General features: G+C 36.2%; 3 protein-coding genes across 8 annotated transcripts in view; 1 reads left to right on the forward strand and 2 right to left on the reverse strand.

The window, feature by feature from the left end:
* Positions 1-13,218, reverse strand: part of LOC108007086 (stress-associated endoplasmic reticulum protein 2) — a 155,896-nt gene that overhangs the window by 52,660 nt on the left and 90,018 nt on the right. Inside the window, exon 1 of one of the 2 annotated variants that reach the window (XM_070995317.1) lies at positions 1,185-1,188. The exons of the other annotated variant lie outside the window; for it this stretch is intronic. The gene's annotated coding sequence lies outside the window, so the exon portion shown is untranslated. Of the gene's footprint in view, positions 1-1,184; positions 1,189-13,218 lie in introns of those variants that run through there. 2 annotated transcript variants of the gene reach the window in all.
* RpL28 (ribosomal protein L28) overlaps positions 1-13,218 on the reverse strand; it is a 384,986-nt gene that overhangs the window by 28,574 nt on the left and 343,194 nt on the right. The window contains exon 1 of one of the 5 annotated variants that reach the window (XM_070995321.1): positions 6,812-6,824. The exons of the other annotated variants lie outside the window; for them this stretch is intronic. The gene's annotated coding sequence lies outside the window, so the exon portion shown is untranslated. Of the gene's footprint in view, positions 1-6,811; positions 6,825-13,218 lie in introns of those variants that run through there. 5 annotated transcript variants of the gene reach the window in all.
* LOC118877469 (uncharacterized) lies at positions 1,862-2,820 on the forward strand. The gene has a single exon (XM_070996307.1). It carries the CDS (start codon positions 2,626-2,628, stop codon positions 2,743-2,745), a length of 120 nt encoding a protein of 39 aa, XP_070852408.1. The 5' UTR covers positions 1,862-2,625; the 3' UTR covers positions 2,746-2,820.

Below are 13,218 nucleotides of genomic sequence, written 5' to 3' on the forward strand. Positions count from 1 at the left end.
TGTGTCCTTCAACAAAAACTTTTTCTCTGTCTCTCGCTCACTCTCCGTATCTCCCCCCTACTCTATCTTCTCTCCCTCTCTCTTTCTCTCTCTGCTTGCTTCGTTTTTTACATTTTATAATTAAACAATTTTGCAGTCGTACCGCCCCCGCAACCCCGCAGCCCCATACTCCCCTTCGTCATCTTTTTCTGGACAAACAGAAACCCGAAAAAGTAAAGCTTGCTGCACGAAAAGAAAAAAGATCGTACACCCATCAATAGAAATATGACCAATATTTAATATTTAGACGGATCTTAAAAAGATCTTTAGTTTTGTAATATACATATGTATCTCTTTTGCATAACCTCAAAAATAATTCGAATTTTGATTATGGTCCTAAGGTCCTTTCTGCATTAGTTTAATGATAAAGCTTTAAAAATTAAACGATAATATATCAATTTTATAAAATATTATATACTAAAATATAAGCGATATAATAATACTATAGTATTATTATAGTTATACAGTATTATTTATAATATAGTATAAAAAAGACATACATTCTAATATAGTACATACTATATTATATCTAAAGAGAACATGAAAAAATTTACATTACTCCATTTCATAAAGAATAAAGGATTCCCTATTTTAATTTTTTAAATAAATCAGTTTTAGATACATATGTTTTTGTTATACTTCTTCAACGCACCACTTTTCTCCGAGTGCCCTTGTTTTTGATCTTCTTATTCTTGTTCTTGCTCCCGAAGCTTTGCACAAGTGTGCAGAAGACAGTCTTCTATCTCCACTTTATCGATGGGGCTTCGGGAACTTTGTCGATTCCGCTGCTGCGCATTTCGGCGAGATGCGAGATGAATAAACTGTTGTACGCTTGCGTGACCTGTTCGCCATCTCAGTTGCTCCTCCTTCGCCCTCCTTGCCAGCCCCCCTCCCCTCACCCCCTACGCAAAGGAAAGAGACAGAGGTAGTGCCACATCCGCCCTGCATGAGTGTGCGCTTGTTGTTGTGTGGTTAATGTCATTGACTGCAATTTGTTAGCAAAATATTTCAACTGATAAATAAAATCTACACGAAGCCAATGAACTCGACTCTCTACAATCACCACCCGAAATTGCAATTTTCGCCCCAATTGGAGAGCAACTTAGTGGGCGTGTGCAACAGAGATAGCAGTCGAGAGTGGCACTCACACTCTCAGAAGGTCAGAGGCGGACTTTGAAGGGGTTGTCAGAACGCGAATTCTTTAGCATCATTAAAATGTTAAGTCTATATATTTAGGAAATTACAGGGTCAATTAAATTTCGCTTTTCACCAAGATGGGATCTAAATAGAGTTGTTTTAGCTTGAGTCAGAGTCGGAATTGAAGGGGTTGTCAGAACGCGAATTCTTAAGCATCATTAAAATGTTAAGTCAGTTTGAGAAATTACAGGTCCTCTTATTAATAAATCTCACTTTTCACCAAGTTGAGATCTAAATAAAGTTGGTTTAATTGGAGTCAGAGGCGAAATTTGAAGGGGTTGTCAGAACGCGAATTCTTTAGCATCATTAAAATGTCAAGTTTATTAAAAAAATTACAGGTCCTCTTATAGTCAATAAAATCTCACCTTCCACCAAGATGAGATCTAAATAGAGTTGGGTTTACTCAAATTAAATTATATGATCCCCTGCTCAAAAAGTATTTCCTATCCACCCCTGAACATGAGCACAGGTTGGCAATGCCATAAACAAAGAATTCCTTTTGTTTGTTGATTCGATTTTCGTTCGGCGTTTTTTTTTTATTTTTTGCAAATTGTATTTTTATTTTTAAATAAACAAGCCGAGTTCATTGCATTCGCCAGAATAAGAATATAGCAAATACGACACGAAAAGCACTCGACAACCAACAAAAGGCGAAAAAACAGGAACGTCGACTGATATACATGGCGTATAATTAACGGCTGCGCGTGTATGGGGAGTACAAGTTAATTTATCAATTCTTTCTTTTTCGGGACTTGACAATACTTGCATTTAAGTAGGGTGAGTGGTAGCGAAGTCATAATATGGATGGTATATATAGAATCAATCAACTGATTAATTGCAGCTGTACAATCTTGGAGTTTGGGGCTTAAATTACATACGTTTATGTCTGGTGACATAATTAACTTGTTAAGTTACAGCTCGTAATAAAGGTTTTTAAAGGTTTACTGATGATACAAAGTGGGATATTCTTAAAAAAAATGCTTTACCATAACTTCAGGGATTAAAATGTATCCTTTCATAATGAACTAGCAAATCATGATTGGAATTCTTTCATTATTGAAAAAACCCATCCCCTCAAGTGTGAACAGCTATGTTTTCCGCTCATCTGGTGCATTTATCAGATGGTGCCATATTCCCTCGGAGAGCATTGAATGTCAGCGGTGATCGGTGGTCGGATTACACTAAAGTCGGTCAATAACTTCGGACCCCTGCACAAAACGTTTAAGTGACCACAAGTGATCAAGACGTTCCTGTTGTTGTTTACCCCCCTGCGAACTGATCTCGAGTTTTGGATGCCACGTTATTTTAGTTGACCGGTTTAATGACTCGAACTTAATTTGCGCCCTCGGAGAGAGGAAAGTAGCCAGCAAGAAATGCAATCCGAAAAATATGCGAAACAACAAGGCAGACAACACCCAACGGCAAAAACTCGGCCTGGAGAGAACGAGACAGCGGCAGCGACGCGTCTGGGGGCTTACAGCAGTGGGCGAAGTTCTAGCAGCTTTCTAGAAAGAAAGTTGGCTTATACCTTAACTTTAACTTTCCAAAGTTGTATATGCCGTATCTGGAAATATAATAGTGTTTAGACTAGCAGTGATGTCTAACATAATTTTTGACATCTTTTTAACTAACAGACAAATCTGTTCTAACCGAAAGTCTTTATCCAGAAATCTAAAATTGCCTTGTATTTAAGAAACTCTGTCACTAAAGCAACAAACTATTTAAATTTAAATGTAAGAACTTTGGCTCATAAAAATAATTTAAGTATCAAGTCTTCTTTAATTTTACGCTAAAAATTATAATTAAGATCCTTCGATGTCCATCTTTCTTCCTTTTCCGTGACTATAATATTATATACATATTAATGATTTTTTGTTTATTATTTAATTCAATTAATTAAAGCTAGTATATAATACTAAAATTAATATTTGTAGAGAAAGGGGCTCTGGAAGCTAAAGTCCTTTGGCCCAACTAATTATTTTTTATTTTCTTAAGTAATTGTAGGACTCCAAACTATTTTGTACAGTTAAGAATAAGAAAAAGTAGTATATTGAAGGTGATATTTTAAAGAACAGTATTACGGATAGCTAGTATGCAATTCACAATGGGCATAGTTTAACAATATTGAAATGTTTAAACCTATAATGTTCTAAATACTTTTTAAAATTCTTTTAGCAATCTTAGAAATGAAAATTAAAATTATTTTATAAAATAAAATATATTTTAAAAAAAAACCTAAGTTATGTAAAGGATCTGCAGTTTAGAGTGGGAGTGCTATGATCTTGACCGCCACTGTGGATGGAGGCGATCTGCTTGTGTGTGTGAGTGTGTGAGAGGGGAGGGGATGGAGTGGGCGGTGCAGTCTGCAGGAAGAGCCCCAAAGGCGGCCGTGTGTGTGTGAGTGGGTCGCCAAAAAGGAGAACAAAGAGTGCGCCAGTGTGCGTTTAAGTGGAGCCCCGAAAAGAACGATGCTCACATGGGCAGGCCCAAAGTAACTCATATTCGCGGTTAAGCGAGAGTGTGTTGGTGTGCGGCGGGGAATCAGGCAAATATATAAAGCGGCGATCGGGCGATGCAAAATGCTCATTCCGCCGCCGTTCGTTCCGTTCGCTTTACTTTTCGTACTTTTCTCGCATATAAAAAAGTCAAACAAAATAATAAAATGAAGCGATCGCACACACACACTCACGCACGCACATACATATATACATATATATATATATATAAATATATACATACATATATATGCACGCAATGGCCGCCATTGACGCCGACTGCGCTGCCGGCGTCGCTGCCGAGAGTATAAAAGCATAAAATCACTTCGTACTCGGGTTTATTAAAACCAAAACTGTGCAAGTGTCGAGATCGGTGGCAGCAGCTGAAAAAACCCCAAGGACCCATCCAAAAAAAAAGCTAAAAACCCAAAGTTCTAGTGAAATTCACAATTCTGACTCCGCAAAGTGAAAGTTTTGCAATTAAAATCCACACAACAGCACGATCAAAAATAGTATCAAACAATTAGCGCAGAAAAAAAGCACATAAAATAAAAAAGAAAAAGAAACAGGAACGCGACGCGCCCGCAAAAAGCGAAAAAAAAAAGAAAATCGAAAGTGTTCTACTGACATGGATTACTTTTTGCCCCCCAAACTACAAACACAACAAAAAGAGAGGGGAGAAACTAGCGCTAGTTTTGTCTATTCAGAGACCCGAAGAGTGAGAATCGAAGAGAAAGAGAGCAAAAAGCCGGTCAAAAATAGAAAGCACTACACCGTAAAAACTAGCAAACTAACGCGATCTATTTATTTTGCAATGCGAGAAGAAAATTCGAAATTTAGATGATCTCTACAACTTGATTTTGTAGGTTTTATGGAATTTTTGGGAAGCTAAGATGGCCGCAGTTCAATACAAATTTTTGAGACTTCTTTTTTTGTAATATATTATGATACTTTGATTCTTCTAAATATAAAATATAGTCAAATATAGCTCAACTATCTAGTACTTGAAATTTGAAGCCTTAAAAGATAGCCTGTATTACGAATACCTATTACGTATGTTAAGTGTTGAACATGATAAGGTTAGAAGTGGGGTTAATGCATAAAAAAGTGCTGAATATAGAACTCAGTTGATTAAGTATTTTAAAAGTACTTCAACATTTTACTGCTCATTAGGAAAGGGAATTTCTTTTGGGTGCTTTTATATATTCTTTTGATCATTATGAGGCACTCGATAAGTAAAGTTTACTCTCATAGAATCCCAACTAATAGTTAATAGATTTTCTCCCCGTGCAGATAGCGATCTCTTGGGTTTCGAGGTGTACGTGCACTTGGCCACACGCTTTGCTCTTCGTTCTCCGCTCTCAATTCTTCCCACTCAAATCTTCGCTCTTTTTTTTAGAGAGCCGTAGCGCCCGAGCAGGAATTCTAATTCGCATTCTCGCCACTTTGAACTTGAACTTTAAATGCACAAACATTTATGTTTGTTGTTGCCCTCGAGGCGAGGGCGTGCTCCTCGTAGAGCTCTCTAGCAGAAAAGAGCCGTACTCTACTCTACGAATCTTGAAATATGTATACCACTCACCGCACAATCAGTTGCGAGGCGGCGTTCGTTCCATTTGGGCGCTCGACAATCGCACGCTGATAAATTTTCGACTGGCTTGCAATTAATTTGGCTCTTGACGAGCCCCACAAAAGTGAAAGTCGCGAGTGAAAGACGTGGCAGTTTTATATTAAAGAAAAATACGAAAACGAGCCACACAGATCAAACATGAACTGTACGCAAAACACGAAATGCGAAACGGCGGCAACAAGTTAATAAATTAAGACGGCAAACGAAAAAATCCAGATTTCAAGCAATCCAAAGAAAGCGGCTTCGACTACTTTGGTTTTATTGTAGGAAATTCGGAAGAAATAATAAAAAAAAGATGTTAAAACTGGCATTACCCACATACCAGTATCACACCATTCTAAATGGAGAGTTTCCTTTTAAATCTAGCCTCTACTAGGCTTTGTCTGTGCATTCGAAAACCGATCAGACATAGCCTATAAGAGGTTAGGTGTACCAAGGCGAAAAATCATCGAAAACGGAATCGATTACAGTTTCGGGAATCGGAGAAAGAGGAGGCGGAGGAGGCAACCGCCTGATAAGCATGTTCCCCAACATCCCATCTCATCTCATACCATCCCATCCCCCAATCAATAATAATAAATCCCACCTTTCTCCTCCCATCTAGCTGGTTTAATTTTGGATCCCCCCATCTGGCCTGGTTATTTTCGACTGCGTTATTTATTAGTTAATAAATTATAAATGTATACTTGAATAAAAAGGCGTTTCTCTGACTTTTTGATGAGTGTGCGTTTTCATGGGGACTCATTGAGCGATTATTGCGAGTCGAGTTGGCGGCTTGGTTTTGTTGATTTTATTTTGTTCTCGGGTTTTGCTGGGCCACACAAAGCGGATTGGATTTCAGTTGATTATCGAAGGCGCCACTCGCGAAAACAGCTGGTAATTTTCCAATACATAAATGCAAGGAAAAGCTAAATGCGTCGTCATGAAAATTCTAGGAGGTCAAAGCTGGAAATATTTCCCCAAGGGAGAACGTTTCCAGAATTTTGACAACTTGTTCGAAATATTAATCATAATCAACAAGTCATGGGAATTTCTTTGAAATGGAAAAGCGGAAGCCTTAACCAGCCAACAGGAAAACTTTTTCAGAAATAAAGATGTTTTATTATATTTTAATGTATAAAGGAGAAGAAGTAAAATGATTCGTCAAGAAAAGTCGAGGATGTGGAAGTCAAAAAACCGCCTGCCGACATTTGTTCCACAATTAAGAGCCTTTTTTTTTTTAAATATTTTATTTGTAAAGTTAGCCAAATTTTTTGATTATAAATTTTTATAAGTAACAACCAAAACGGATGTAAAAAATGCTGAATCATTTCAATTATCGGTCATTGCCAAAAATATATAAGTATGTTCTATAAATACAAGACTTAAGTATCAAAATGTTTAAATTTAAAAACAGAATTTAACGGTTGCACTGCTTGAAAAAGCTAAGATACTGAGCTTTTTAAGACCACTTTATACGCGATCAGTTTTTGAACTGCTTTAAAATGTAATGTAAAGTGAATGTAAAATCTACCATGTAAACAGCCTCTTAGTGTTAAAAATGTTATTTTTTAAAATAATTTAAAACACAAAACAATATTGGCCCATATTTTAAACTATATTTTCTCACACATAAAAATATTTAGTCTTAAGCGTTAAATGAGAATAATAGATCCTCATAGCTAATAATAATTTAAAAAAGAGTGAATTTAGAAACTAAACCTTTCATTCTTAGTTTAAAGTCTAAAATACATCTCAAAGAGCTTTAAAGCTTCCACTCCTCATTCAATTCTTTCCCGAGGTTTTTGGAGATGCCTCTTTTTGGCCAAACTGTTTGGAACGTCAGTTGAATCTTGAGTTAACTCCCACATTGGCAATTCATTGGCTTCTGTTGCCTTGGTTTATCTGCACAGGCTGCACATAAAACACGATCGGAATGACTGAAAATGCGTTTCAGACAGACAGTCTGCCATTCCGGTGGATTTCTCACACATAAAATCCGAGTCGAAATCGAAGACATTAACCAAAGGAAAACAGATTGCAGCGCCAGCATCGTTCATGTCTTCCCTAATGGCTTGTACATGGCACTTGAGCACTCTGCCTTGCCGTATTTATGGCCTGCACTCTACCATTTTGCTATTTGTCTATGCACAGGGAAAAATAATTAATATTGTAGTAAGAACTTGACCTAAACCTCGATTGTTTGTAAATGAAAAAGTTAAAAACTTTAAAGAAAATAATTTTTGAAATGGATATTTCTTGAGGTATTTCTTAAAAAACAATTCTAAGAAATTGGTGAATTATTAAAAATATATACATTTTTAAGAAGCCCGAAAGTAATTATATTAATTATAACCAAACCCCAAATAACTGAACATTTGGAAGTACAATTGTTTCTCATTTGTAAAGAAACTTCTCCTATATTATTTTTACATATTTTTTCTAATGTTCCAAAAAGTGTTAATTATAAAATTCTTTGATGTTTTATAGAACAAAATAATATTTTCAAGTGTAATTTTACTATTTTCCAGCTGCCGGCGGCTGCTCACGCGGCTTATGCAATGTGCAATGTGAGGCTCATCATCTTGGGCTTGGGTCTAGCCCGTAGTACATGGCTTAACATTTAACCCACATCCAGCTGATGGCTATTCCTGGTCCATCGGCCGCGGGGAATGACCTTCCCCCCATCCTTGCCAGCTTCTTTCACCGAAAGTGTTCGAATTTGTCGGAGTTAATTGAGTGGCACGCCCACCGCGGCCAGCAGACAGCCAAACAAATGATTGCAGTTAATTAAAATTAAGCAAAAACCCTGCCAGCAGCAACAAATAGCATCAACAGCGTTACCAATTCATTGCAGTAATAAATTGACCCACTTTCGAATCTGCAACCTGACCCAACTACATGGCAAATGTAGAAAAACAACGAGCGAAAAAAAAACGAAATATATGTATAAAAAAAAACATACACAAAGCCCAAAACAAACTTGGCTGTAAAATCGACAAGCGCCAAACAACAACAAACAAGCCAGAGCAAACCAGCAAACCAGCAAACCAGCAAGGCAACAAAACAAACTCAACACTTTAGTGCAACAGTTTAGTGTCAGGCAAAACGAATGACTTAAGAAACGAACGCGACCGCCCGACGACAGTCGCCCCACTCGCTCACCCTTCAGCCCCCCTCCCCTGGGAGCCTGTCTGCACGTGAGCCGCCGCCAGTGATGGCCACTATTGTTAACCAAAATGTGGTTGAAAAATTTGCATATAAGGTGTAGTGATTGAATTGAAAAATAGCGGGTTTTTGGCACCTGTAAAATGGATATGTTAGTTATGTTTGGCTGTGATTTGGTTTGAACTTTAACTAATACCACATTATTTATTTAAATTATTAAAAAAAAATTTTATTTTAGTGTTAAAATAAAATGTTAATAATACTGTGGTTGAATATATCTAATTTATATTAGGTTATCAACATTTATCATAATAAAAAATTCATCATTTTTATTTATATGTTAAAAAATATTTAATAATACTGTTGTTGAATATTTCTAATTCATAAGAAGTAATCAACATTTATCATAATAAATAATTCAAATTAAGTAATGTAATTAGTTTAGTTTAGTTTGTAGAACTATTTCTAGAAATTAAAAAATAGCTGGAATTCTTTTATATTTTAAATTGTCTTTATAAAACAAATGTAATAGAATGGCAACGATTTCGTTTGAACTTTTAATAATACGAATCTAAGTTTTTGAATTATAAAAAAATGATTTTCAGAAGAAAAAGATCCAATTAAATTACGTAAATGGTAAAATTTAAGTTGTAAAACTATTTTAAAAATTACAACATAACCAAAATTCTTTTATATTATAAATTGTATTTATAAATCGTATAGAAGATCAACTTAAGCTAGGTTTAGGTTAATATAATATATGTAAATGTATAATTAAATATAATTTACAAGCCACAAATATATAAATTGAAAACTAATTAAAAACCTCTGTAAGGTGTATAAATATCTATACTAAAATAGAATTTCGTAATGTGAATGCTAAAAGCATTTTCTTGTACACGTAAATTTCCTTGAAAATAGCTGGCACCTGCTGAAGTGGAACATTTTCCACGTTATTCGCTTGAAAATGGCCAAATTCGCCACTCCATCTACACTCACCTGGCCACTGTGTGTGCACACGAGTGTGTGTATGCTCTTCTCAAACCCCGGGAAATTAGTCTGAATTGGAATTTGAGTGGTGCGCAGTAGCCAAGAGGGCGGACTCAGTTGCAGTCAGCGCCAATTCAACTTCAACTTTGAGCGGCAATTGTTTGCCATCAGCATCAGCTTCAGCCAAGGTATCCAAGGAAATGGTGGGAATTGAGTAATTGACTTCATTGCCTGCTGCAGCGATTTTTTTTATTTTGTGGTTGGAAGCTGCTTAGGTAAATTGCAATACTCTGCAGACAGATTAGTTGCGGAAACGGGACTGATTGGGCAAGTGCAGACAGAATTATTTGGGCGGGTTTGGGCGAAAGGGAAGCAGCTAAGCGGTTTGTGGGTGGAACGTAGGTGAATGGGCGACCATTTAGTAGGGCATGATTAAATTCAAAGATTTTTTAGTCCCCGAAAAAATTGTGTCACGAATAAGATAGTAATACTCAAAATACCAAGAATACCATAGCTCATATTTAAATACCCTTGATTCAAAATTTTTAAAAATATTTAAAGTATTAAAACTTTTAAAAAGAGATTAAAATAAATATTTAAAGAACAAGATGATTTTTTAGTCTCCGAAAAAATTGTGTCACGAGTAAGATAGTAACATTCAAAATACCAAATACTATAGCTTATATTTAAATACCCTTGATAGGGAAGTATTAGAACTCCTAAAATAAGTAAAAAAACGAATATTCCAGGAATATTAAATATATTAAATTAATTTAACTTAAAATATAATGTTTTAACTAATGGTTACGATAATTTTAAATGTTTTATTTTTGTTCCTACTTTAGATATCAAATTACTTCCTACACAAGCTTTTATTTTAATTTACAAACTAAACTCTCTTATTTTTTGAAAATTAGTTAAAATTATCCAATTTATTTACTATTTTATCCCAACCAAACTCATTGAAAAATTCCCTCAAACAGATAATCCCCCTGAACCAATCACAGTGCACTCAAAAGCCGCCTTGAGTGGCTTATTACCTGGTAGATTCTGCTGTGCTAACAATCTCTTGGCCACCAGCCACTTGTCCAGTTCAGTTCAGTCCAGTTGAGCCGAGTTGATTTCCAGTGAGGCGGTCAGTTGGATTTCATGCTCTAGATAATAACATGCAGTTAGCGCGAGTGCTTTGAATGCAAACTTTTTGGCTGCCTGGCAACAACAAAAGGCGAATATAGGAACACATATCCACTGAAATGTATAAAAAATAATTTAAAAACTTGATATTATATTGACTTTCAACATTGGACGGGTTATTACCCGTCGAATGGAATCTACACGATTTAATTTACTGAGTGGATTTGAAAAAGCAATTCAAATGCGAGTCAGCCAAGTAATCCAGCGGCGATAAAAACCCAACTTCCATTGTCTGCAAGGTGTTAAATATTTGTTGTATAATCCGCTCTACAAAAAAATTTTAAAAAAAAGAGCAAACTGTGTTGGGGTATACAACTTAAAAATCGATTAACATCAGCGTAATTATGGACATAATTTTTGGTGATCAAGTGTGGCAACAACAACATATACCCCTGAATGAAAGCGGTAAATGTCAAGAAATTAGCGCAAAATATATATGTCTATATGGGGGCTACGGCTACAAAAAACATATAGTATATCCCATTTGGAATGTGAAAATGTTCAAATACCAGTGACCAAAAACAACCTTGAACTTGAAATGATTTAGGGACGACTTAAGCATGGCTTAACTTTCACTTTTCGAACACCTTTTTGAGTTTTAAGACCGGCTTCTGATCTTCTGAAAGGGTTTCCATGCATATTTGCATTATCTTTTGTTTTCTCGCCGAGAAGGCAAACCAGACATGTGTCTTTTGGTTCGATCTTGGAAGCGGTGCGTGTTGGCCCGTCTGTTGGACAAGGTCAACACCTTTCCTTTCCTTTTCGGGTTTTACTGCCGATCGCATATTGGAAATGAGCCAACTTGTGGGGCACTCGACTTTAATTGACTAAGTGCAGCCGGCAAGAGATACCATATTGCGCATACGCCCTGCTAGTTGCCACTTGTTAATTAAAATATTTGAAATAATTATATAAGCAAAGACGGCTAATTACCTGGCAGTCGAGTAATCGCGGTAGCCAACCGACGCCAATCGAATGACAAACGCTGGGCGCCAATGATATAATCAATCGCCCATGTAGTCTATCATTCGATCTTTCAGGTATTCGGTCACTTATAAAGTTAGTCTTTGTTCCGACAAATAAGTGTGTTATTAAGATATTGGTTTTGTAGTTATATCTTTAAAGCCCTGTAAAGTGAGGCCATTTGAAAAGTTCTTAATGCGTGATTCACACTTGAGTGAGTTTAACCAATTGCTTTGTTTAAAATACTCAAAAGGCTTATTATAACGAAATACTTCAAAGGCGATTATAATTTTTATGGGGAAGAAAAAGGCATTTAATATCAAAAATCATTTTCTCGGGTTTTTTTTTAGTTATTATACTAGAAATAAGGTAACACAAAAATTATCATGGATATAGTCAGTATATTATTAATAACCTAAAATACTTTCTCATACCTTAGGTTATCTTTTCTTTTTTTAAAGATATTACCCATTGATTTGAACTTTAAGACACAAAAGATTTAAAAATCATTTGAACTTACGGGCATAAATTTACTTAAATGAACAGCTTAGTCCTTGAACTACCATAAAAATCCCAGACCTGTCAGTTCTGTCTCATCAATTTAGCTTTATCAGCTAAGCAGTATATATCTGCTAGATAGTCTATCAATTGGGTGCTCAATAAGTCATTTAATTAGCTAATCAATCAGTCATCCAGTCAGTGATTTTGGATCTGAAAAGCCTTCGCATTGTGTGAATCGATAGATCGTTGGATCGTTGGATCTGAAAGATGTATTCGCGAGCTGATTGCAATCAATAGCTTCATTTTGGCTGCGGCTGTGGCTGCCGTTGGGCCTTTAATTAATCCAGTTTTAATGGAGTGTCTTGCCTAAATTAGTTTGACATTTAAGCCCAGAGAGCCTCGCATCGAACGACCGGTGGGTCGGTGTCTGATTCCGTGTCGGAATTGTGGATCCACCGCCGGTCATAAATTCGTTGTTCGCGCTCATCATAAATTGCTTTTTAAAGCCAGAAAGACCAACGGCAAATGTGAAAAGAGCAGCGTGCGATGCCTTTGGCATTCAAATGACCAGACTCTCTGACTTGGCCAAAAACCCCCAGAGATTCGGATTTGGATTCAGATTCAGGGGCTGGTAACCTAACCAGTTACCACTTGAAGCGGGCGGGCTCCTAATCAGACGTGTTTGATGAACTTGACGTCAAGTTAGCAGTATACCCAAAAGAAAAAAAAACAAAACCACAGAAATCAAAATTAAACAGAAACGCTCACACAGAAGATTCCCAAAAAAACAAATGCAAAATTACCAAAAAAGCCAGAGAAGTGAATAAAACTAAAAGTTGTTCTCATGCTAATTTAATTTTATACATTTTGCGGCTGTGGCCAATGCTCGCCTTTATTTTATTTTAATTATGTTAATTAAAAACGAGAAAAGAAGGACAGCGGAGGTGGACATTCGAGACCTAGAATACACTTAAGTTTATCACCTAAAAATCTGCAATCTGAATTAGCTGACTTTGTGATATTTGATAACCATTAAAATCAAACCATCTTGAGAACAGGCTT

The sequence above is a fragment of the Drosophila suzukii genome, chromosome 3, assembly GCF_043229965.1.
Source record: "Drosophila suzukii chromosome 3, CBGP_Dsuzu_IsoJpt1.0, whole genome shotgun sequence".
Classification (NCBI taxonomy): Eukaryota; Metazoa; Arthropoda; class Insecta; order Diptera; family Drosophilidae; genus Drosophila; species Drosophila suzukii.